The following is a 25,561-nucleotide window of genomic DNA, read 5'->3' as shown; positions in this document are numbered from 1 at the left end:
TGTTGACGAACATGTGAGTTTTTCCAATCTTTGGCTATGAAAAAGCGCCAATAATAAACATCTCTTGAGCCCTTCTGTGTCAAGAGTTTTCTAAGCTCTTTAGTAGATCTTCAGACTTCACGCAATCTTGTAGGTACTTGTGTTATCCCTCATTCTGCCAGTGAGGCAACTGAGCACAGCCGGGAGCTGGTGGAGCTGGGGTTTGGAATGAAGCTTTTTCTTTTGAACAAACTGCAGTCTTAGAGAAAAGTTGAAAGAATAATACAGAATTCCTCTCTACTCTTCAGAGGCCCCAGATTTAACATTTATATACATACTCTTTTCTTCTGAACCATTTGAGATGAGTTGTGGACATAATGTCCTGTATTCCTAAATGCTTCAGTAAATATTTCAAAAAACAGATACTCTCTTACATAACCACAGTGTAATTATCAGACTCAGGAAACTGACATTGTTACAATACTATTACCTAATCTGCAGACCGTATTCATATTTTACCAGTTGTCCCACTGCATCCTTTAGAGCAAAGGAAAATCATTTCTTTCTGGCCTGGAACCCAATAAAAATCACACATCAGACTCAGTTGACCTTTCTCTTTAGTCTCATATAATCTGGAACGGCTCCTCTGTTCTTGGTCTCTTATGACCTTGATATTTTTTTTTTTTTAAGATTTTATTTATTTGACAGAGAGATAGCGAGAGCAGGAACACAAGCAGGGGGAGTGAGAGAGGGAGTAGCAGGCTTCCCGCCGAGCAGGGAGCCCGATGTGGGGCTCAATCCCAGGACCCTGGGATCATGACCTGAGCCGAAGGCAGACGCTTAATGACTGAGCCACCCAGGCACCCCATGACCTTGATATTTTTGAAGAATACAGGCCAGTTTTTCTATAGAATATCTCTTTATTGAGGCTTATTTCTCATATTAGGTTGAATCAGTTATTACTATGATTGTGATCAAGTGGTGATGTTTCCAATTCCCCTTCTTCCCTATTCATTCACTTATATCAGAAATAGAATAGAATGTTAATTTATTCAGGGTGTTCTAATCCAATGCTACTATTTATAGTAATGTTCATATTGTCTTAGACTTGGCCAAAGGGAGCCTCTTCAAGCCCCTCTCTGTGTTCTTTTGACATGTTCGTATCATTTTTTGATACTTCCTTACTTCCTGGTCCAACTAGATGTTCCATATTTATCTTGTACTTTCTTAGCTGTGGAATCATCATTTCAACGAGCAGCCCCAGTTCCTTTAGCGGAAAGTGGTATTTACAAACCAAGATGTGGGCTTTGGAGTGTGCACTCAGTCACCACACGTTACTCCCTGTGACTCACCTTGACTTATGTTCTTTCGTAAGTGACTCAGTGTACTTACAGGATAAAGACCGAGAAATAAAATTACTGGGTCAAAGGTTATTTTGATAGATATTGCCAAATTAGTGTAATATTCTATATGGTGGTGTACGGCAGTGTGTTCCCTCATAGACCTGTCAGTGTGTTTACATTACAACTTTTACAGTTGCCATAGGATCATTCTCTGATTCCTTCTTACAGATTTGGGCAAGGGAATGCTTTAAAAAAATGCTAGTTTTGTGTAATTGTACTTTCCAAATTAAATATGCTTTATATTTATATATCAGTTATGCTTCCAGTATGTTATAATAGTTTACTTCATAGTAATGAGGATGAGGGGCGCCTGGATGGCTCATTCAGTTAAGCATCCGCCTTCAGCTCAGGTCATGATCTCAGGGTCCTGAGATCCAGCCCTGCATCGGGCTCCCTGCTCAGTGGGGAGCCTGCTTCTCCTTCTCCTTCTGCCCCTCCCCCTGCTTGTGCGTGCGCTCGCTCACTCTCAAATAAGTAAATAAAATCTTTTAAAAAATAGTAATGAGGATGAAGAGGTGCCTGGGTGGCTCAGTCGGTTAAGTGACTGACTTAGTTTTGGCTCAGGTCATGATCTTTTTTTTTTTTTTTTTTTTTTTTTAAGATTTTATTTATTTATTTGACAGAGAGACACAGCAAGAGAGGGAACACAAGCAGGGGGAGTGGGAGAGGGAGAAGCAGGCTTCCTGCCGAGCAGGGAGGCTGATGTGGGGCTCGATCCCGGGACCCTGGGATCATGACCTGAGCCGAAGGCAGACGCTTAACGACTGAGCCACCCAGGTGCCCCTCAGGTCATGATCTTAAGGTCGTGGAATCAAGCTCCCAGTTGGGCTCCCAGCTCAGCACAGAATCTGCTTGAGATTCTCTTTCCCTCTGCCCCTCCCCCTGCTTGCCCGCACGCATGCACTCTCTTTCTCTCAAATAAAATAAAATAGTAATGAGGTTGAAGATACTGGAGTGCTAGGACAAGACCAAAAGTATTCACTCTCAGAATCTTTGGTTTTGTGTCGTCCCGCCCCGAGGATATTTCACAATGTTTGAAGGCGTTTCTGGTCTCTCCACCCAGCTGGAGGGAGGGTACCACGGGCATCTTGTGTAGACGTCCGAGAAGCCGCTGAATGTCCTTCGAGTGTAACAAATAGTTCTCTAGGCCAGAATGTCGGTAGTGCCAAAGTTGAGAAATTAAAAGTGAAGTTGTATAAATTTTTCTGTTCTGTAAGATAGAATTCATTCCATCCTGATGGCAAGGGCATCTAATGAACTTGAAAGGATTATATGTCAGTGGTTCTCTAAACACTGCTCTGTGCTTGCCACAGTGGTGAAAATTAAGAGTTTGGATCGCAAAAAGGAGAGAAAGGCTTGATTTTCCTGGCTTGATAATTTTACAAATGAAGATGTGGTTTTCACCACTAAAGTGAAAACAGACATTAGCTCCTCTTGAGCATCTATTAGATGTCAGTTTTGATTTGCTTGCACGTGGATAAAGTCATGAGCTTGAGAATAATTTTAGTTCCAGTCCTACTGGAGACTTTATTTTATTCTATCTCTTTTTAATGTCAGTCTGTTGATAAAGTTTGACCTCCCACTGAACTAAAAATAGACCAAAATCAAAATGGATAAGGAATGAGTAATTCCTCTTGGTCCTTTCTCATCCTATATTCTAAGAGAGGAAGGTTTGGTTAATTGACTCTGGGGAGAGAGTGAAAGAGTGTGTGTAAAACTTAAGGATGGTTGTGAATGCAGTGTTATTTTATGTAGAAAATGCTAACTTTAAAAGCAAAAGATAATTTCCTACTTCCTTCAAGATTTGAGGTCACTTGATAAATTGACATTTTCACTACAGTAAGTTGATGTAGTTTGTGATTCCTGGCCATAAGTAATGGTACACAATTCATTTTATTCTTAAACAGATTGGGTTTTGTTTGAGAAAATGAAGAAAGGGAACAGAATCTTAAACATAGGGTAGTTTTAGCATCCTTTATCCTTAATCTCCAGTACATATCTTTCTTCTACTGAAAATTTTGAATTTTCAGAGTTTTATTTTTGGGGCAACCTATTAGAAAATTTGGGACTTTTTTTTTTTTTTAATAGCCTGTGGGGTACTGTTCATTTCCCTTGACCCTACTAATAAAGTCTGTTTCTGTTTTTTAGTAGCCACCAAATTGTGTGTTCAGTTTTATCCAGATCCTAAAACCAGTAATGAGCAGAGAATGAACATACCGGGAGAGAGGCTTGCTTTTTAAAAGCCTTTTAAGCTTCTGTCCTGGCCATGCCTGTGTTTTTTCATTCCAAACTGATAGAAGCTTTTTGGGAGAAGCAGAATTAACAGAAAAGTAAACAGGAGCACTGTGACATGTTTTCCTCATCAAACTAGAGTTGAATTTTTATTGGTCTTTGATGAGGGATACTGGTTTGCAATTTTTTTCTCTTTTTACAGAGGAAAATGGTCAAGAAAAGGGACCACATCTCTTTGAGAAGTGGGTAGGTCAACACAGCCATCTACCCAAATGGTTTTATTAATTAATTTTTAAAAAGATTTTATTTATTTATTTGAAAGAGCATGAGCGGGGGTGGGGGGGTGCGCAGAGGGAGAGAGGGGGAGGGAGAAGCAGATTCCCTCACTGAGCAGGGAGCTGGACTCCGGGCTTGATCCCAGGACCCTGGGATCATGACCTGAGCTGAAGGCAGACGCTTGACCGGCTGAGCCACCCAGGTGCCCCCCACATGGCTTAATTTAAGACAGAATTTAGGGAAGCCTTTCCTAATGTTGGTGGTTTATCTTCTCCTTCTTTTAAGTGGTAGTTGTATGCAGAGCTTTTTGACTGCCCAAATTCAAAAAATTGCCCTTGTTTCTGGGATGGGAAATCAGGAAATGTTGATTGAAATTTGCCAGTAAAATCGTGCTGGATTTCAGCTTGGCCAATGTGCTGGTATGTAGAAAGGCACACCTGTTCTTTGAGATTCACAGTACCTGTAGATAGGAATCTGCTAAAGTGGTTTATTTGCTGATGGTTGCTAACCTAGAGAATTACTTTGAGTTTTATTCTTGTGTCCCTCTCCCACTGCTGGTTTAATATTTCAGAATAATAAAAAGCTTTAAAAGAATACTTAGCCTGTTCTTCTGAAATTCTCTCTCTCTTTCTCTTTCTGTTTGCTAACCTTCTTTTGAGGGTGAATTCTTACTTCCCTTCTCTATCCTGGAGTTGTCTGTACATGGATGGGCCTTTTCCAGGTATAAATTATGTAGTGAGATAGGAAGCCCGTACTTTAAAGGCCAGTCAAATCACGAAGAAATGGGGGCACCTGGGCGGCTCAGTCGGTTACATGTCTGCCTCCCACTCAGGTCATGATCTGAGGGTCCTGGGATCGAGCCCTGCGTTGGGGCTCCCTACTCAGCGGGGAGTCTGCTTCTCCCTCTCCTTCTGCCCCTCCCCCTGCTCATGCGCGCGCGCTCTCTCAAATAAATACATAAAATCTTAAAAAAAAAATCAGGAAGAAATGATGGAGTCATAGTTACTGTCTTCACGTCCCTAATTTTCAGGAAACTTATGATGTCAGTCGTGTAGTTATGTGATAATAAGGTTACATTGTCCAAATAAAGTCACTTTGGAAGAAAATGAAGTGAAGCTGGCTCTCTGTCTGGCAGCCTTTACCTGTTTGGTTTTCTACAGAGTGGCGTTTATTTTACATTATCAGTAATTATCAGTAATATTTTACATTTATCAGTCTTAGCGAGAGTCAGATTATTTCTCTTTTGCCTGGCATTGCAGTGCTGCGTCTGTGTGTGGTAAGATCCTCCTCACTCTGCCACTCAGTCTTTGGACCTGTGCTGTCTGAAGACCGGTGGCTGGTAGTTACATGTGGCCCTTAAGCTCTTGAAACATGGCTAGCTAGTCTCAACTGAGAAGTGCTGTCTCTGTGAAATGCACACCAGATATTGAAGACTTAGTATGAAAAAAAGGTAAAATATCTCTAATAGATTTGCATCTCAGTTACATACTGAAATATCTTGGATATACCAGGTAAAATAAAATCTATTAATTTCACTCATATCTCTTTACTTTTTTTTTTCTTTTAAGATTTTTATTTATTGAGAGAGAGAGAGTGCACACAAGCAGGGGGAGCGGCAGGCTGAGGGAGAGGGAGCTGGCCGAAGGCAGACACTTAACCAACTGAGCCACCCAGGCGTCCCTCTTTACTTTCTTTTTTTTTTTTTAAAGATTTTATTTTTGGGGCGCCCTGGGTGGCTCAGTCGGTTGAACGTCTGTCTGCCTTCGGCTCAGGTCATGATCCCAGGGTCCTGGGATTGAGCGCACATCAGGCTCCTTGCTCAGCGGGGAACCTGCTTCTCCCTCGGCCTGCCTCTCCCCCTGCTTGTGCTCTCTCTGTCTGACAAATAAATAAAATATTAAAAAATTTATTTTTAAATAACGTCTACACCCAGTGGGGCTCAAACCCATAACCTGAAATCAAAAGTCGCATGCTCCACTGACTGAGCCAGCCAGGTGCCCCTCTTTTTACTTTTTAATGTGGCTTCTAGAAAATGTAAAATTACATATGGCTCACCTGTTTGTATTGGACAGCACTGCTCCAGAAAATCTTTCTTTTTTTTTTTAAAGATTTTATTTGACAGAGAGAGACACAGCGTGAGAGGGAACACAAGCAGAGGCAGTGGGAGAGGGAGAAGCAGGCTTCCCGCTGAGCAGGGAGCCCGATGCAGGACTCGATCCCAGGACCCTGGGATCACGACCTGAGCCAAAGGCAGATGCCTAATGACTGAGCCACCCAGGCGCCCCTAGAAAATCTATTTCTGAGAGACCCCAGATTCATTTTGGAGAATTCCCCCCCTGCCTTATTTATTGATTGATTGATTGACTGGGGGGAGTGGGCAGCAAAACAAGGTTTATTGAGTGACAGCAAAGTGATAGTACAAAGCTCCTGAGGAGGGAGGAGACCCAAGAGGGTTGCCCTTTGTTTTTTTTTGTTTTTTTTTTTTAAAGATTTTATTTATTTATTTGAGAGAGAGAGAGAATGAGAGAGAGCACATGAGAGGGGTTATGGTCAGAGGGAGAAGCAGACTCCCTGCCGAACAGGGAGCCTGATGCGGGACTCGATCCAGGGACTCCAGGATCATGACCTGAGCCGAAGGCAGTTGCTTAACCAACTGAGCCACCCAGGCGCCCTGTTTTTTTTTTAATAATTTTTTTTTTTTTCACTGCTTTCAGGGAATGGGGTTGCAATTATATTTATTTAGTGACACATGACTAACTAGAATCTTGTGGTTTGTTTTATTTTGCTAGTGATGATGGCCAAAGAGAAGCCACCGATAACTGTAGTCGGAGACGTTGGCGGGCGCATCGCAATCATAGTGGTACGGTCATGTGTCCCCCTCCGTGTGCACGGATGACACTGCTGGCTCTTCATGGCTTGTCCACTTTGGGATTACATTTCTAGTAAAGATGATGGAGTTAAATGGATCCATCTGTCCTTTCTCACCCAAACTCCTTTAGGACAAGTAGAAATTTTTATGTAGTTGAACAGGGATTATTATAACCTACAGATAGATGTAAAAAGAGCATAGGATCTCCTGTAAGAAAATTCCAACCCCAATAAATAAGCTTTGTCTTAAGGGGTCTAGGTTCCACCAGAGCAGCTGACCTACCCTACTCAACCTCCAGCTTTGGGGCCACGTGAGGAACTAAAGATGAGCGGTTCCATTTTCACTAATGAGAACAAGTGTCTCATTCTTCGTACTTCAGCATGATCTGTTTGCTCCCCCCTCTAAATGCCTTTGCTGGGCCTGATTACAATGGTTTGCTTTATTTCTGTGTTCTTGTCATCTCACTTTGTCTTGAGAAAAAGTAAATGGGACACCAGCTATGTCGGGTTAATCAGAAGTGTGCAACAGGGAAATGAGTCTTGGCAGTCTGGAACTCCAGCTGTGCATGTCACATGTGACTGCCAGGCTTTGCTGCTCTTTGTACTGACAGCCACGCAAAGCACGGTCCACACGGTTGTTGCCCCTGCCCGACGTGCTATCTTGGGCCCAGGCAGGTGGCTCTGATCTCCACTTGGAGATCCTCTGAAACAAAGTGCAGAGAAGAGCAAAGAGGAGTGTGTTTATAGAGACAGAGGGTAGCTCCTTACTACTCACTCTGGTCTCTCCTCAGGATGACATTATTGATGATGTGGAAAGTTTTGTTGCTGCTGCGGAGATCCTGAAAGAGAGAGGTGCTTACAAGATCTACGTCATGGCCACTCACGGCATCCTGTCTGCGGAGGCCCCCCGCCTGATCGAGGAGTCCTCCATTGACGAGGTCTGTCTGTGCTTAATGGGCCTAGAATTTGCTGCTCTTTTTTCTGTGAATAGTAAAATGATTCCATCAGTGTTGCTTAACCCCTCTCCAGAGGACCTCTGAACTAATTCTAGCCCTTGGTGGCTAGCAGTGTGTTGGGACAGATGTATAGTTAGGAATAGATGTCTATTTTCATAAAGGTTCGCTTTATGTACTTCGGTATGGTTCGTGTCTCAGTGTAGTTTGGTACTGTGGTAGCATTTCTCTCAAGACTTGGATTCTTCCCGTTCTGCACGGTGCCGGGGCTCGCCCTACCATTTCTGCATAAGTAGACCGTGACCTTCGTAATCTTATGTTTTGAACCATGTAACGTTTTTCTTGTATAAGGTCAGTTAAGTTTGGTTTGTAAAAACTATACTCGGTGGAATAAGGTTTTGTAGTTTGGAACTTGGGCTGTGGGAACTAAATGTGGGACAGACTTTTCTGGGTGACCACGTTGGGGACACATCAGTAACAGTGCTTATCTTCCACTGCTGCAATGACTAGGTGGTGGTGACGAACACTGTCCCTCATGAGGTGCAGAAGCTGCAGTGTCCCAAGATAAAGACTGTGGATATCAGTCTGATTCTTTCTGAAGCAATTCGGAGAATCCACAATGGGGAGTCCATGGCGTACCTTTTCCGAAACATCACTGTGGATGACTAGCTGTCACTGTTGCCTTGACCGTGGAACTCCTAAGGAAAACGTGTGGAGAGCAGTGCCATCAACTTATGTACACAGTGTTTCCTCTCAAAGGAGGCCTGGAAATAGCCTGAAGTCAGATAGTCTGTCTCACCAAGTTGGGTAGGTAGGAGGCATTAAGATAGTCAAGGGGAAGACAGAGCTGATGGATAAATGGCCTTAAATGTCTGCCATCGCCATCCTCTTCCTTAAACAAAAGTTACAGACGCTTTCCTGAAAAGAATCCCCAAATTTTGTTGATACTGAAAAGGAGTTAAAGGCAGATAGTCTTAGCTCTGTAACATTCGGGTATTTCTACCGCAGGGAAATGTGTGTCAGCGTTGAACTTGGTTAGGGAAGCTGAGTGCCCTGGTACTGTTTCCATTCTAGTTGTCCTCTCCCCCGTCAGCCTCACGTAAGTCTTTGTAGGAAACCCTCTTTTTCTTTGAGAAGCTGCTGTGCCTACAGCCACTGAACAACAAAGCCTTTGTGGCATTACCGCAGCGAGGAGGTCAGATTAGAGAGTACACCCTATCTCTGGATACCTGCGTTGCTCTTCAATGGCAAATAAAAGAATTTGTTGTCTTGCAAGTCTGCTCGCTACATTGCAGAACCGCCCGCTCCCCTGCCTTAGAGGTGGACTGACTTCTGTCCAGACGGTGCAGAAGACCACGGGTGCAAAATAAAGGGTGTTCCAGGTCCATGGCTGGTCCCGAACCCTGGACAGGAGTCTCCACCTGTAGGTTCCATCCCCTTCCTAAACATCAAAGTCAAATACTTGTTGGAATAATGGATTTAAAAATCGAAATTTTTAAAAAACGGAACGAATTATACTTTTTCCTGTGTGATAGGTGACAGTGTTAGGCATTGCTCAGGACTGCACTTGACCTTTCTACCCAGCAATTAAAATTACTCTAGTTTATAGCACATTTGTCAGGTAGGCCTTTTAAACCTTCAGCCTGCTCTGGGCAGGACTGAATGTAATGGGAAGGAGCAGAGCCTGTCTGTTGGGCAATGAGCTGGAATTGCTTCTGTTCCTGAGGGATAGTAAAGGACAATTTGCTACTTTGTACAATTAAATTTCTTTGCAGGGACGTTTCCTTGACATTTTTCCCTCTTTCCTAATGACTTGAAAAGTTCCCAGGCCACAATCAAGACTTTGAGCACATTAGCTTTTTCAAGCACACAAGTTGCCTTCTCTTCTGTTAATAGTCCAAGTAGGGGCATTTTGAGTAAGAACTTAATTATCAGATAGCATGGTGGTGGAGGAAGAGCTGTGGACTATTACCCAGGAAACCTAGTTCTTATTCGTATGGCCAGGCAGATGACTAGTCCTTTCTGGGCCTCTCATCAGGTATAAAGAGGGAGGTTTGGAACTGACAGCTGAGGGAGGTCCTTTTCAACTCCAAAATTCCATTTATACATCCAGTTAATGTTTATTTTCCTGTGTCTATAAGAACAGAGGTGTTTCTATGTACTTATTTAGTAGAATATATTTCCTGGGATTAGAAATAGAATATATTCAGATACACCCTTTCCATGGGCCCTTAGTGGGTCCTAATATGTGCCTGGCATGAGGCCAGGTCTCAGGCATATGCAGATGAAGTCGTGAGGATTCTGGGAGTTAAGATTCCGGCCTGCACTAGCACAGTAGTAGCAGGGATACATCCTTCTGGAAAGTCACTGAACCTAGAATCAAGAAGCTCACATTCCACACCCTCTGGGACCGTGGATGCCCCACTACAAGGCTTTAACTTTGTGATCCAGCCTTTTGTTTTATGGGGTAAAAGCCTAAGTGCACAAGGCTGCAAAGAATTTGTTCTTTTGATGGTATCAGCAAGCACGTGAAGGCCCCACTGAGTGTCAGGCGCTGGGACTATGATGGTGAATAAAAATCCTCAGGTGTTAACCTTCCTGGAGGTTCTAGACTGATGTTTAACTCCACTCCCAGGCAACACTTGGGGACGAGGGGCACGAAGGGTTTCCATTACATTTTACCAACGCAGACTAAAAGTTTGAATTTGAGAAGTAGTTAAAATAGGAGTACATGGTACAGATTTTTGCGCAGGTTTTCCTTAGCTTTCCTGAATGTAAACACTGACATTTTACATTTTCTGGAAGAATCTGGTGTGGGGAAGTCAAGCCCCAATTGCTGAGAGCACCAAATTCCTCTACTCTTGTCTAATCCTGCCTTGGGATGAGCTGAAATGCTGGCACCTGACCAGATGAGTCTGTTTTGACATAAACTAAGCCAGGGTGGCACAGTGAAGGTCTGTCATCTGGTGACGGATTGGAGCTGCCTGGGTGGCGAGTGGTCTTTTCCAAGTTACCCTCCTTTCTGATGAAGCAAAATGAGATGGGAACTGTCCCCAAAAGGCCGAGGTCTCAGGACTGCATCCCTTAGATAATGTGCCACTGCCCTAAATAATGAAAACAGGCTAAGGACACACATGGTGTCTCTTACATGTCCTGTTCTTAGTGGCTGAATGAATGGGAGGCCTTCCTAGGTTAAGGGACGGCTGGAATCTAGGTGAGCCATAGGATGCCTCGCCTCCCCAAACTGCTGTGTTCCCACAGCAGTGCCTTGACCCAGCCCCATGGCCCCTTTAGGAGCGATAACTGATGGTAACAATTTGTGGTGCCTTGGGGTATGGCCAAGGCTTCCCCAGACCCCGCTAGGATGGGCTCCCCTTGCGAGTTGGGGGGTGGCTTCGCGTATGGGCAGGTCCCGGCCGGCTAGACGGCGCCAGTTCTTTCGCAGAACCCTTGGGGGCGCGCGGGGTCCCGCACTACCGGGCAGCGAACGGGCCATCCCTCCCGTTCCAAACGTCTGCTGGCCGCGACCCGGCGCGAGGGGAGGGCGGCCCAGGGCTGTAGCTCGGAGACTGGACGGCGGAGGGTAGGCGGGTGTCGGGACCCCGCCGGGGAGGCGGGCGCGGGTCCCCAGGAGCAGAGGGTGGGAAGCCCGGCGGCCGGGCGCTTCCCCTCCGTCCTCCAGGCGGGCGGCAGACAGTGACTGGTGCCCCGGAGAGCGCCCAGGGGCGCGGGGGGCAGTGAGGGGGACATGGCCGCCCGGCCGGCCGAGGGCGCGGACCGCTGCTGAGAGGGCGCACGATGCCGCCCGCGACGGCGGCCACCACTATGGTCTCCCTCCGGGAGCTGGCCGACCTGGCCATCGGCACCCCGGAGGTGGGCGCCGTCAACTTCACGGCCCTGCACACGCTCATCGTGGCCATGCTCCGGAGCCTCAACCTGCAGGAGGTGCGCATCGACTTCCAGTCGCCGTTGCCGTCGCCGGAGCCGAGCCGCACCTTGGAGCCCCCGCAGGCCGTGCTCAGCGACCCGCAGCTGGCTGTGTCCAAAGGGAAGCCGCGCGGCAGCTTGGCCAAGCCCCCGACGCTGGCGGCGGCGCTGGAGAGCCAGGTGAAGGGCCTGGGCGGGCAGGTGCAGGACCTCAGCAGGCAGCTCCAGACCGTCACGAGCCAGGTGCAGGGCATCGTGAGCCACGTGCAGCACCTGACGGCCCCCATCGGCGAGCTGGACGCCCGGGACTGGCTGGAGGAGGAGCCGGCCAAGCTGACGCCGGCAAGGGCACGAGCAGGGTCGCTGAAAATCGCAAAGGACGAGCAGGCCACCGTCTCCCAGGTCTCCCAGGTCTCCCAGGTGAGCGCGGAGCTGGGGGGGGCGGAGCCCACAGGCCACTCCCCGGGGGCGGGAAGGGAGGCGGCGGGAGCCGGGAGGCGCGGGCGTGGTGGGGGCGCGCCAGGCCTCGGAACGGCCCCGTGTCCACCTTGCAGGCCATGGAGCTGCTGCACGAGGTAGTGGAGGACGTGAAAACCCTCAAAGAAGCCCAGGAAAAGGCGCAGGAGCTCCCGGAGTCGAGCCTTGCGGTGAGGGACGGCGGGGACCCCACCTCGCGGATCACGGAGTCGCCCCCTTCCCATGCAGTGCCTGTCCTTACCACTCCGCTGCTCCTTCTCAGACCCCCAGCCACACCTTCACTTGGATCTTTGTTTTCTTGGAGAAAGAAGTAGAACCCCCTTCAGATGAACAGTAGGGCCCCAAAGCACTAGGCAGTGCTCTTATTTCAGGCTCTCGGGAAGCCACCCAGGGGCTTAGCGCTGGAAGGAGGAGGAGGGGCAGTTAGGAAGAAGCCCAGGGAGAGGCTGAGGGAGGCCACGGGGGCCCCTGCCTCCGTTCCGCCCCTCATCCCAGGCCTTGAGCCCCAAGTGGGACTCACCTTTGCCCTGGGAAGCTTTTCTTTTCGAAGTGTGGTGTTTTTAGATTGATTGATTGATTGATTCATTGATTTTTTGACCAAGGGCTTGTTTTACCTTTAGATTCCTACTTTCCGGAGGTTTGCAGAAGTCATATGGAACAACTTAAGTTTAGCAATTTGTTTTGGTTCTTTTTTTGAAAAAGATGTTATTTGTTTATTTATGAGAGAGAGTGCCCGAACAAGCAGGGGAAGCAGCAGACTCCCCGTTGAGCGAGGAGCCCGATGTGGGACTCGATCCCTGGACCCTGGGATCATGACCCCAGCGGAAGGCAGACATTTAACCGACTGAGCCACCCAGGTGGCCCTTGTTTGGGTTCTTTTGGGATGCTTTTCTCTTTAAACCACACAGCCATTCAGACACCCTTGAAGGACCTGATCATTTTTGTCCTTGAGAGGCGAGGTCAGCCTCATTCTGTAGTGCCAGAATGCTTCGATCATGGGTAGGAGGAAGTGAATCCCGGGAGCAAAGGTTCCCACCCCTGGGTTAGCATTTGCTCTTGGCACGCTGTCCCCCACCACACCTCACTTTCCTGCCTCTTGTTGGCTGGAAAGAAAACAATTTAGCTGACTTAGCAGCCCCCTCTCTACTCCCTGCTCCTGTAAGATCCACACACCGCCTTTCTTCTTCTTCCGTGTGTGTGTGTGTGTGTGTGTGTGTGTGTATGTATGTGTAGGGGCCACAGGAGGGGCTGTTTTGATCCTCCATCTCTGAACTTTTCTTCCAGAAAGCCCTCCAACGGATTGATGTACTAGAGAAGATAGTCAGAGAACGGGATGAATTCCTGGTAATATGGGCAAGTTCTGTAACAAAGGGCCCTCAAGCGGGCAGTAGGGGAGGATGTCCAGACTCCCACCCCAGATGTCTGTGTCCCTCCGAAGTTGGGTGAGGCCCTCTGTCCCTCTGGGCACTACCCCTGGATTGAGGGGAAATCCTTTCCATCCCTGCCCGGTGTCCCACCAGGGGCCCACATACGACAGGAAACTGGCTGCCCAAATCTCACTGGTCACTTGAAAGACAGTGACTTCTCCTCAGGACTAGGGCTGTGGATTCTGTTAGCTCAGTTCTGTTCCTAAAGCTTTCTGGGATTAAACTTGGGGTGTGTGTGTGTCTGTCTGTCTGTCTGCCTGCATGTTGTCTGTTACTATCAGGACTTAGTGAGCCGGAAGATGAGTTTGATGCCTGTTGGAGAAGAAGTCACCATGGTCACCTGGGAGGAGCTGGAGCAAGCGATTACGGATGGCTGGAAGGCCTCACAAGGGGTGAACAAATTGGGGACCTGGGCACTGGTTTCGGGTGGGGCTCCCCTGGACCTCTCCGTCTTTGCTACTGCACAGTATTCCATTGTGTGGATGTTTGTAATTTCATGCTTCCTATTATGGATGTTTTAAGTGTTTTTTCCAGTCTTAAAACAAACCATGCTCCAATGTGACATTCACGTGTGCAAACATATTCATAGGGTATATTCCTAGAAATGGAATGCAGATTTGTGATTCGGCTCACTTTTGCCAAACTGTCTTCCACAGATATGGTTCTAATTTAGACCCTCCCCAACAACGTGGGAGAGAACGTGTTTCTTGAGTCCCCACCAGCACTGTCTATCTGTACCCAATTTTTTCCAATTGGATGGAAAATGGTACCTGAGTGAAGTTTTTATTTGCTTTTGTAGCTTTTCAAAGTTCCTTACAGTCTGGTCTGAAATGCCTGAGTCCCTTTATGCTTAGTGGACAGAGATGACCAACCTTGGGAATAAAATGTCGTTAGGGGGCCCTGTGTTGATGACTTGACACACGAGTGTATGCATGCATCTGTCCGTCCTAGGGCAGTGCACAGGATAACTAAATCATTTTTATTATTTTTTAAGATTTTATTTATGTATTTGAGAGTGAGAGGGAGGGAGAGAGAGAGTGTACGAGCACGAGCCGGGGGGAGGGGCAGGAAGAAGCAGACTCCCCGCTGAGCAAGGAGCCTGATGCAGGGCTCAATCCCAGGACCCCAGGATCATGACCTGAACCAAAGGCAGACGCTTATGACGGAGCCGCCAAGGTGCTCTCCAAATCGTTTTCACATCCCCACCCTTTCTCTATCTGAATAAAATGGGTATTATCAAATGGCCCTCGAGGACGAGGATCAGCTGCCCTTTTGGTCTGGATATTCCCCTTCTGGCTTTGTGCCTCTGGGTTACTCAAAAAGTTTCACCCCCCAGTACCCACACCAACATGGGGAAGAGAGTGGACCTTTTGGCGCCACCAAGTGGCCATCTGGGGCACGTCAAATATCACGTGGATACAAGACACCCTGCTGGTCTCTAAGATTGCTTTTTGAATGGGGTGGGGGGCATCTTCAGAGGAAAGCAGCATCAGAAGGACCCTGCAAGCAAAAGGAATGGCCTAGAAAAAGGTTGCCTCTGCTTTCACTGTTTTGTTTTGTTTTGTTTTTAAGCCAAAGCTCTTTACACATAGCAGTATCATGTTTTGAGTGAACTACACATTTTTTTAGGGTGCCGGCAGGACACCTGCCAGACCTAGAAATAAGCATGACAGAAGCCCTTTTAGACACTTTCAATTCTCCAGAGGTAAGAAAGTGTCTGTTTTTGACAGTTGCTCAGAATTGTCAACAGCCCCAGGAACAAAGGAGTATAAATATAAATATTCAAAGATTATTGAGAAGCAAGAGAACAAGCTCTGACAATGACAAGTTCAGCCGCTGCACAGACCATCATGAACGCAGTGGAGTTTCACCGTCTGGAGCTGAGAAAACACAACAAACATGCTTGGAGACCAATGTTTCTGGCCCTGTTGGTGGAACCCTTTAACATAAATATGAGATTAGGATTTCGAGACTCAGCGTTTTTAAGGTCGACCGAGTGTTTTGGCAGAGGGGTGGTAGCTCTCAGGCAATGGAGAGATGCACCATCTGCCCACGTCATAAGTAGAGGGTCAGGACAGAAGCTAGGACGGTGAGTACGGGGGTGACAGCACAGAGGAGTAAATCCCGTCTCTGGAACGCCGGACATGGGAAGGGTGTTGTGTTTCCACCTGGAGGAGGAAGGCTGCAAGCACACACATAGCAGCCACAGTTCCAGGAGCTCAGAACTGAGGTGGAAGATGCCCGTCCCAGGACATGAGTGCACGCGAGGACACAGACCAGTGCTTTCCAAGCGTGGATCCTGATGGGCAGCAGGGCGTTCTCCACAACTTTGCTCATATGCACAAAGATGACCATGATGCTTCTCCGTCTGCCTCCCCTCCCCCTCCGCGTGCTACTTCTAAGGGTCAGAAAGAATGAAAGGCACACCATAACCAGGAAGAGCCAACCAACCCTAGCACGCTAATCCAAACTTGCTTAAGGGAAGAAAAAGCTGCTTCACATTCCCGTCATCAAGGTGATGCATCTGAGTCTCCAGCTAGAGCCATGGCGATGGGCGTAACAATGGAAGAATCTTTCAGTGACAATTTCACCGGGTCCACACACCTTGAGCACAGATGATCTCTTGCAGAAATAGCATGTCCGAGGTAAAGGGCATTTTCTCTTCGAAGCCTTGTGGCCTCTACTTTATAAAGTAGCCAAAATTAAAACTTATTTTCAGAATTCCATTGAGGGTAGGTGATCCCCTGTTCAGTTGTGACTACCATTTAGATATCTTGGGCTTCGGAACCCAAAGAACAGTGGAGCAGGTTAGGAAGGGGCTTCACAAGAGTCACCCTACTTCCATCTGCCTGGCCACCCCATGGCACATCCCCAGGGAAATAGAAATAAACATTTTATGGTGTCTTGGGGTCATGGAAATAGCAGGTTCCATGCTTGGGGGGATCTCATTTAAGGCAGGAAGGATAGAAAGCTCCAGCTCAGGAGGAAGCGCGAGATCCATCCTGTGTAGAGAGGAGCTCATCGTACATTCTCATTGTTCAGATCACAACCTAACAGGTTCGCAGGAAAGGAGGGGCTTAACTGTACTTTGACTCAAAATAAACCCATTGATTCAAAGATGCATATTTCTCCTCACATTGTATTGTTTTTCTTTTTTTTTTTTAATTTTTTTATTGTTATGTTAACCCCCATACATTACATCATTGTATTGTTTTTCAAAATTTTTTTCCCTCACGTTTTAGTGTCTCCGAAATCAGGTTGTGTCTTTGAGTTGATGTTTTGTAATTAATTGGCAGCATATTCCTTGTCTTAGGGGTTCAGAAATTGGTGGTGCATTTTAAATGACACCACCTTAGGCTTGCTGAAATAAGGAGAGATGGCAGAGGCACTCTTTGGTAGGAAAGTCCCACAAGGTTGACCATCCTGGAAGGTGCAAGAGTTGAGAAGTTGTCTTAACATAGAGCACCTGGCATCGCTGCCTCCAAAACCCCTGGCTTGTTGGTGTGGGGTGTGAGGGACAGAGCAATAGAGGGCTGCGTTCCGGGTTTTCCCAGCTGGAAGGGGGCTGTGTAGTTCCAGTTTGTTGTTTAGAAATCCGGATGAGTCCGAAGCACGGTTCCCGTTAGGATGTCAGCTCGGGCACTCATGACTTTCAGTTCCCATGATCCTCAGAAACAATGTGGGTGTCCTCGAATGCCAGCAACAAAAACAGCCAACTTTTCTAAAACCCCATTCCACCCCCTCCCCCACCCCTGTAGCTGTTATGTCCATTTTTCTAGGATCGCAAACTTTTGTGCATTCTGTAAAACCATGACTTTGCTTTTAGTCACCGTGGTAAGCTGAGTAATGTCGGTTTACACGGAGAAGGGGACTCAGCAGACGTGAAGTAGTTAGGGATCGTGAGATGGGGGCTGGTTCTGGATCATCTGGGTGGGCCCGGTGGTGGGATCACAAAGGTACCGTTGAGAGGGAGGCAGGAGATTCGACCACAGAAGAGGGGGAGGCGATGCAGCCACAGAAGCAGAGACTGGAGCGACGCGGACACAAGCCACTCTTAAGAAGCCGGAGGAGAGGGGACGCAGGTTGTGCCGAGAGCCCACGCCATCGCCAGCCCTGCCCGTCACCTTGACTTCAGCCCAGTGCAACTAGCTCTGGGATTCTGACCTTTTGAACTGTTAGGATAACAAATTCGTGTTGTTTGAAGCCACTAAGCTGCGGGGTAATTTGTCAGGGCAGCCATCTGGAACATATTAATACAGTCCCCTTCTTCCTCTTGGGGCAGTTGGTGAATGACTGGCTAGTCAGGGAGGTTTAGCAGCACTCTCCTGCCATTTTCTGTTACTCTTGTTTCTGAGTGTCGGGCAATAACCTGGACACAAAGTCCACAGCAGTTGCTTCTTGGAGTGTCTTTTAAGACTTGCTTTAAGATTCCCACCCTCTGTTGTGCACACATATAATCCCCTCGGGTTGTGGGCAGAACCTGCGGATATGGTGGGGCATCTCTCGCATAATCAGGTTGTTAATAAATTGACTTCAAGTTTAATCAAAGGAGGGATCGGGTGGTCCTGACCTAATCAGGCGAGCCCGCCTCGAGAAAGTGAAACCAGAGTGGCCCCTATGGAGAGGGGGTCGCGTGGCTGGGATTGAGAGTGGGCTCTAGGAGCTAAGAGCTCCAGCCACGAGGAGCTGAATTCTGGCAACAACCCCGAGCCTCAGATAAGGCCGCAGCTTAGCCTGGATTGCAGCTGAGGCCCCAACAGCGAACCCGATAAAACAACACCAGACTCATGACCCATGGAAACTGAGATAATAAACTCGCGCTGTTTTCGATGTCTACATTAGTGGTAACTTGCTCTACAAGAGTAGTAAAAGAATCTAGGACCCTGAGCTAGTGTTTTTGTTCAGTGATTTTGGGGCAGCATCAACTAGTCCCAGAGCTGGGCCAGTAAGTCTTACCAGTGAGGCAGCTTTGGACCTCGGGGAAGTACTGTGCCCCCAACCCGGCAGGCTCCGACTGTGTGAGGTCCGAAGAGGTTGTAAATCTTTCCTGCTTCCTGGGATCTTGTAGGTTCTTTGTGAGTAGTAAGAAATTGTTTTGCTGAGATTTAAAGGTCTTCCGGTGTCCAGGGAGTCCACAGTCACCCTGGGGTGGGGCCAGTCTCACCCTGGCCAGAGTCCCCTACCAACAGCTGTGTGTTTGTGGCTTTACAGAGGTTGGTCACTGCAGGTGACATTTAAGATTAGAAGCATTGGGTGGGCCGGGGGTGGGGGCTGGCTGGCTCAGTCAGTAGAACACGCAACTCTTAGATCTTGGGGTTGTGAGTTCCGAGTCCCACGCTGAGGGTAGAGATTACTTTTAAAAAAATTAAAAAAAAAAAAAAGATTATAATCATTGGAACCTGGATCCTGACTAAAAAATGACTGTGATGGGGATCACAACACAGCCTCTGGTCAGGATTAGATATGCCTAAAAGGGGGTAGTGGGGAAACTGCTAGCTGTGGCTCATGGAGCCATCCCCCCTCCCGGCATTTAAAAATTGACTTAAAAAAAACAAGACTTTGTTTTTAGAGTTTTAGGTTCACAGCAAAACTGAGTAGAAGGTATAGGGGCACCTAGCTGGTTCAGTCAGTGGAGCAGTGACGATTGATCACAGGGTTGTGAGTTCAAGCCCCACATTGGGCATGGAGCTTCCTTAAAATAAATAAATACATAATAAGTTTAAAGGGACACCTGGGTGGCTCAGTGGGTTGAGCATCTGCCTTCAGCTCAGGTCATGATCTGAAGGTCCTGGGATCGAGCCCCACATTGGGGTTCCCTGCTCAGCGGGGAGTCTGCTTCTCCTTCTGCTCCTTCCCCTGCTTGTTCTCTCTCTCAAATAAATAAATAAAATCTTAAAAGTAAATAAATTTAAAGAAATGGAGTAGAAGGTATAGAGGTTTCCCTTATACCTTCTGCCCATATACACACACATAACTTTCCCCACTAACAACGTCCCTCATCGGAGCAGTACATTTGTTACAAATGGTGAACCTACAAGGACACATAATGTCACTCAGAGTCCATAGTTTTAATCAAGCTTCACTCTTGGTGTTGTACAATTTATGAGTTTGGACAAACGTGTAATGGCATGGACGCACCATGATAGTACCATACACAGTAGTTTTTCGGCCCTAAAAATCCTCTGTGCTCTGCCTCTTCATTCCTCCCTCCCCACTCGCAGCCACTGATCCTTTCACTGTCTCCATAGTTTTGCCTTTTCCAGAATGTCGCATACAGTTGGAATCATACGGTAGGACGGCTTCTTTCACTTAGCACTGTGCATTCACGTTTCCTCCATGTCTTTTCATGATTCGATATAGCTCATTTCTTTTTAGTGCTGTATCATATTCCGTGGTCTGGGATGGGCCACAATTTGTTCATCCATTCACCTACTTGAAGGGCATCTTGGTTGCTTCCAAGTTTTGGCAATTATGAATAAGGTTGCTGTTGGTATCTGTGTGCAGGTTTTTGTGTGGACATAAGTTTTCAACTCCTTTGGGTGAATACCAAGGACTGTGATTGCTGGTATATAGAAAGAGTGTGTTTAGTTGTTTATTTTTTTTTTTTTTTTTTTTTAAAGATTTTATTTATTTATTTGAAAGAGAGAGAGAGAGCACATGAGAGGGGGGAGGGTCAGAGGGAGAAGCAGACTCCCTGCTGAGCAGGGAGCCCGATGCGGGACTCAATCCCGGGACCCCGGGATCATGACCTGAGCCGGAGGCAGTCGCTTAACCAACTGAGCCACCCAGGCGCCCTGTTTAGTTGTTTATAAGAAGCCGCCAACTGTCTTCCACGGTGGCTGTGCCATTTTGCATCCCCACCAACAATGAATGAGAGTTCCTGCTGCTCCAGATCCTTGTCAGCATTTGCTGAATTAGTCAGTGTTCCAGATTTTGACCATACTAATAGGTGTGTAGTGGTATCATGTTTTAATTTGTATTTCCTTGATGACATTCCTGATGGTAATTTGTGTCTCTTCTCTCTCTAATTCCTCATCAGTCTGTCTAGAGGTTTATCAGTTATATTGATTTACTCAAATAGTTTTTCATTTTATCAATTTTCTTTGTTGTTTTCTCTCCATTGTTTTCTGCTCTGATCTTCATTATTTCCTTTCTTCTGCTTGCTTTGGGTTTAATTTGCTCTTCTTTTGCTAGTTTCTTGAAGTGCAAGCTGAGACTCTTTTCTATTTCAGTATTGGCATTTAGTGCTATAAATACATCCCTAAGTATTGCTCTAGCAGCATCCCGCAAGTTCTGGTATTTAGTTCAAAATACTTTCTTATATCCCTTTTGATTTCTTCTTTCATCCATGATCTATTGAGCAGTCTGTTATTTTGTTTCTAAATATTTGGGGATTTTCCAGGGATCTTTCTGTCACCCATTTCTAATTTAATTCCACTGTGGTCAGAGAATATAATTTGTACAACTTGAATCCTTTTAGATTGATGGATGTATATTTTATGGCCCGGAATATGGTCTATCGTGATAAATGTTTTGTGTGCGCTTGAGAATGTGTCCTCTGCTGTTGTTGGGGAAAGTATCCTATAAATGTCGATCGGGTTAAGTAGGTTATAGTGTTGTTCAAGTTTACTGTATCTGTTAGGGTTAAACTGTGTGTCCTTCCCCACCCCTCCCAAAAGGTGTTGAAGTCCTAACTCCCAGTACCTGTAAATGCGACCTTATTTGGAAATGGGTCTTTGCAGATGATCAAGTTAAGATGAGGCCATTAGGGTGGGCCCTTATCCAATATAAGTGAGTCTTTATAAAAAGGGGAAATTTGGATGGAAAGACAAGACACATGCAAAGAGAAGACGATTGCCCATAGATGGTAGGGAGAAGACAGCCATCAATGAATGCCTGAGGCCACCAGAGGCCAGATTCTCCCTCACAGCTTTAGAAAGAACCAACCCTACAGACACCTGGATCCCAAACGGGCCTCCAGAGCTGGGAGACAATACATTTCTGTTGTTTAAGTCACCGAGTCTGTTATAGCAGCTCCAGAAAATGAATACAATGTCCTTGCTGATTTTCTGCCTGCTTGTCAATTAGCAAGATAAAGGTACTGAAATCTCTGACTATAACTGTGGATTTGTGCATATCTCCTTGTAGGTCTATCAGGCTTTGCTTCACATGTTTTGAAGCCCCATTATTAGGTGCAGAGACATATAGGATTGTTATGCCCTCTTGATGAATTGATCTCCTTATGTTAAGAAATGACCTTTAAAAAAAAAAGATTTTATTTATTTGTGAGAAGGAGAGAGAGAGAGAAAGAGCACAAGTAGGGGAAGCTGCAGGCAGAGGGAGAAGCAGGGTCCCTGCTGAGCAAGGAGCCGGATGCAGGACTCAATCCCAGGACCCTGGGATCGTGCGTGACCTGAGCCGAAGGCAGACGCTTAACCTACTGAGCCACCCAGGTGTCCCAAGAAATGACCTTTTTATCCCTAGTGATATTCTTAGCTCTGAAATCTACCTTGTCTAATATTAATATAATGATTCCAGCTTTTTTTTTCTTTTACAAGTATGAATATAGTGTATCTTCTATTCTTTTTTGTTTTACCTATCTGTGTCTCTCTATATAAAATTTTTTTCTTGTGAGTGGCGTATAGTTGGTCTTGCTTTTTTAACTAATCTGACAATCTCTAATTAAAAAAAAATTTTTATTTATTTATGTGAGAGAGAGAATGTGTGTGAGCACAAGCAGAGGTGGAGGGGCGTGAAGAGGGAGAGGGAGAGGGAGAAGCAGACTCCCCACTGAGTAGGGACCAACATGGGGCTCAATCCCAGGGCCCTGAGATCATGACCTGAGTCAAAGTCAGATGCTTAGTCAACTGAGCCACCCAGGGACCCCTGACAATCTGCTGTTTTGATCATTTCCATTTAATGTGATTATTGATATAATTAGGGTTGAGTCTGTCACCCTATTAGGATTCTATTTGTTCCATCTGCTTTTTGTTCCTTTTACCTTCTTTTTTCTACTTCTTTGGTATTATTTGAGTGTTTTTGTTTTTTAACCTCCTTTGTTGGCTTAATAGATACACATCTTTGTTATTTGAGTGGTTGCTTTAGGGTTTATAGATTTATACCTCTTTAACTTATCACAATCCACCTTCAAGAGATAATTATACCACTTCACAAATAGTATAAGGACTTGACAATAAAATATTTCCAGGTGCCTTTATTTCTGGGGTCAGCAAACTTTTTGTGAAGGAGCCAAGTAGATATTTTAGGTTTTGTGGGTCATACGGTCTTTGTCACCGTTGCTCAACTCCATTGTCATGCGTGAAAGCAACCATGAACAATCCAGAAATGAATGAGTTTGCCTGTGTCCCAGTAAAATGTCATTTACAAAAACAGATGATGGGATGGACTTGGCCCATGGGCCATTGTTTGCCAACGCCTGCTTTATGCGATTGTTGTCGTGCATTTTACTTCTACATTTGTTATAAACCCCACAATACATTGTTCTTGTTCTGTTCAGTCAATTATCTTTCAAAGGGATTTGAGTCAAGAAAAACATTTCCAGGGCTTGTTACCCCTTTGTGTAGATCCAGGTTTCCATCTGGTATCGTTTTCTGTCTGCCTGAAGGATTTCGCTCAACATTTCTTGTAGTGTGAGTCTTGCTGTTGATGAATTTCAGCTTGTATTTATATGTTTGAAAACATCTTTATTTTTCCTGTGCTTTTGTGTTTCATTTTGTTTTCTAGTGGCCTTAACATATGGTCTGTTGTGGAAAATGTTGTGTGTGCACGCAAGGGTGTTTATCCAGATCTTGTTGGGTGGAGTGTTCTGCAGATGTTTGCTGGTCCCGTTGGTCCATGGTTCAAGTCTTTTATTTTATTGTTGATCTTCTGCCTCTTTGTTCTATCCCTATCAAAAATGGGGTATTAAAGTCTGCAACTATTATTGTTGAACTGTCTGTTTCTCCCTTTAATTCTGTCAGGTTTTCTTTATGTTTGTTAGGGTATTATTGCTCGGTTCATATATATTTGTAAAACTATTATGTCTTTCTAATGAATTGACTCTTTTATCAGTATAAAATGTCTTTTTTTGTCTCTATTAACAATGTTGTCTGATATTAGTACAGCCACTCCACTTCTCTCTTGCTCTTTTTTTTTTTTTTTTTTTTTTTTGAGTAATCTCTATATTCAACGTGGGAGTCAAACTTACAACCCTGAGATCAAGAGTCGCTTGCTCCACCAGATGATCCAGCCAGGCGCCACCCCCAGTTCTCTTTTGATTACTATATGCATGGTTTATTTTTTCTATCCTTTCACTTTCTACCTGTTTCTTTCTTTTCTAACGTATGTCTCTTAAAGACAGCATATAGTCGGATCATGTGTGAGTTTTGTTTTTTAGTTTTGCTTTTCATTTCATGTTTATTATCAGTGCTTCACTACAGAACATTTTGTAATGATTAGTGACATATGGATACCAAGAGTTTTTTCAAACGCCAAGTGCCAATATTTTATGGTAAATATTAATGTTCCAAAAACAAAATAATCACACATAACACAATATCAGGAGATGGTTATGCCATCAGCATAATTCACCCAAATTATAAAAAGAGCAAAACTTAAAGCCATGCACATCATGTCACCATTTCATAAAACTTCTTTTTAACTTCTACAAACTTTGCCAGTATAAAAAAGGCCCTAAAAAACTTTGTGGTGGGGTGCCTGGGTGGCTCAGTTGGTTAAGCATCTGCCTTGGGCTCAGGTCATGATCCCAGGATCCTTGGATGGAGTTCCACATCAGGCTCCTTGCTCAGCGGGGAATCTGCTTGTCCCTCTCCCTCTGCCTCTGCTGCTCCCCCAGCCCCCTGCTTGTGCTCTCTTTCACTTACTCACTCTCTCAAATAAATAAATAAAATCCTTTAAAAAAACCTTTGTGATAACATAAACTACAAAATTCATTTTGGAAAAGTTAGAGGAGTTACTTTTCAAATTTTGGCTTTAAGATTCTTTGGGTTTTTTTTTTTTTTAATCTGTCAAAAAGTGTGGTGAGGACTGTATTGAGAGAGGTGAAGAAAGAGGAGCTTCCAGTTGATGGGTTCAGTGTGTCTCAAGATATTCAGTAATGCAAAGGAAAATTTCAAGGGCAAGAATATATTATAAATAAGAGTTTTTGAGCAAGATGAATGGATAAGCAGTTCTTGTATCAGTTGCATCCACAGGAAAGAGGTCTTAAAGAATGCTTGTTTACAGAATTTTCTGTAAGACAGTGTTGGCTATCTCCAATGATTCATCTTTTACTGAAACAATATCATAAGGGTCCATGTACTTTTTTTTATTATTTTTTTATTTTTAAAGATTTTATTTATTTATTTATTTGACAGAGAGAGATAGCAAGAGCAGGAACACAAGCGGGGGAGCAGCAAGCAGAGGGAGAGGGAGAAGCAGGCTCTCCGCCGAGCAGGGAGCCCAATGCGGGACTCCATTCCAGGACCCTGGGACAATGACCCGAGCCGAAGGCAGACGCTTAATGACTGAGCCACCCAGGTGCCCCTCCATGTACTTTTCTAAAAGCTCGTCTACTCTATCATTTTGATATCCAGTTTCTAGAATGTGTTCAACATTGGCTAGTCCATCTGCAATTCGCAAGCCTCCTTGGGAGTCTCCCAGCAGAGTTGTGTTGTTACTGTCTTATGGTTGATTTGAGATGTTCTGTGTTGTTCAAAGCCCTACCATGTTTATTTAATTCATGAACTAGTTCTCCTTTAAGTCCTTTGAACACCCCATTTTCATCAGAATCCATGGAGTTAGTCACGACTCTGAGGTTTGGATGATCAACACCAGCCTGAGGGATGACTTCTTCTAGTACATCACCCATACCAGCCGAAAATTTGAACACAGGGAGACTGTGTTGTTGGAGCTTATTGAAGACATTCTCGTATCCTTCCTTGAACATACATCAGATTCTGCCGTAATTTCTTTCAGTTTAGCTTTTGGTAGAGCTTGTTCAACAAGCAAACCCTGTGAT

At 45.5% G+C, this 25,561-nt stretch overlaps 2 protein-coding genes and 1 pseudogene across 5 annotated transcripts in view; 2 read left to right on the top strand and 1 right to left on the bottom strand.

Moving 5' to 3' along the window:
• PRPSAP1 (phosphoribosyl pyrophosphate synthetase associated protein 1) overlaps positions 1-8,986 on the top strand; it is a 28,781-nt gene extending 19,795 nt beyond the window's left edge. For all 4 annotated transcript variants that reach the window (XM_078066135.1, XM_036088639.2, XM_036088640.2 and 1 more), the window contains 3 exons: positions 6,680-6,750; positions 7,550-7,696; positions 8,222-8,986. In XM_078066135.1, coding sequence (XP_077922261.1) covers positions 6,680-6,750; positions 7,550-7,696; positions 8,222-8,380 — 377 coding nt within the window. In that variant the 3' untranslated portion in view covers positions 8,381-8,986. The remainder of the gene's footprint in view (positions 1-6,679; positions 6,751-7,549; positions 7,697-8,221) is intronic.
• Positions 8,987-11,479: 2,493 nt separating this feature from the next.
• The window catches only part of QRICH2 (glutamine rich 2), a 31,988-nt gene continuing 17,906 nt past the window's right edge, over positions 11,480-25,561 (top strand). Inside the window, 6 exon segments of the mRNA XM_078066130.1 lie at positions 11,480-12,040; positions 13,400-13,459; positions 13,824-13,955; positions 15,452-15,469; positions 15,628-15,679; positions 19,141-19,143. Coding sequence (XP_077922256.1) covers positions 11,510-12,040; positions 13,400-13,459; positions 13,824-13,955; positions 15,452-15,469; positions 15,628-15,679; positions 19,141-19,143 — 796 coding nt within the window. The 5' untranslated portion in view covers positions 11,480-11,509.
• LOC118533374 (cytosolic 5'-nucleotidase 3A pseudogene) overlaps positions 24,781-25,561 on the bottom strand; it is a 1,204-nt pseudogene continuing 423 nt past the window's right edge.

The sequence above is a fragment of the Halichoerus grypus genome, chromosome 2 (genome assembly GCF_964656455.1).
Source record: "Halichoerus grypus chromosome 2, mHalGry1.hap1.1, whole genome shotgun sequence".
Taxonomy (NCBI): Eukaryota; Metazoa; Chordata; class Mammalia; order Carnivora; family Phocidae; genus Halichoerus; species Halichoerus grypus.
Note: the sequence above shows the minus strand (reverse complement) of the source record. Positions and strands in the feature narration are given on the sequence as shown.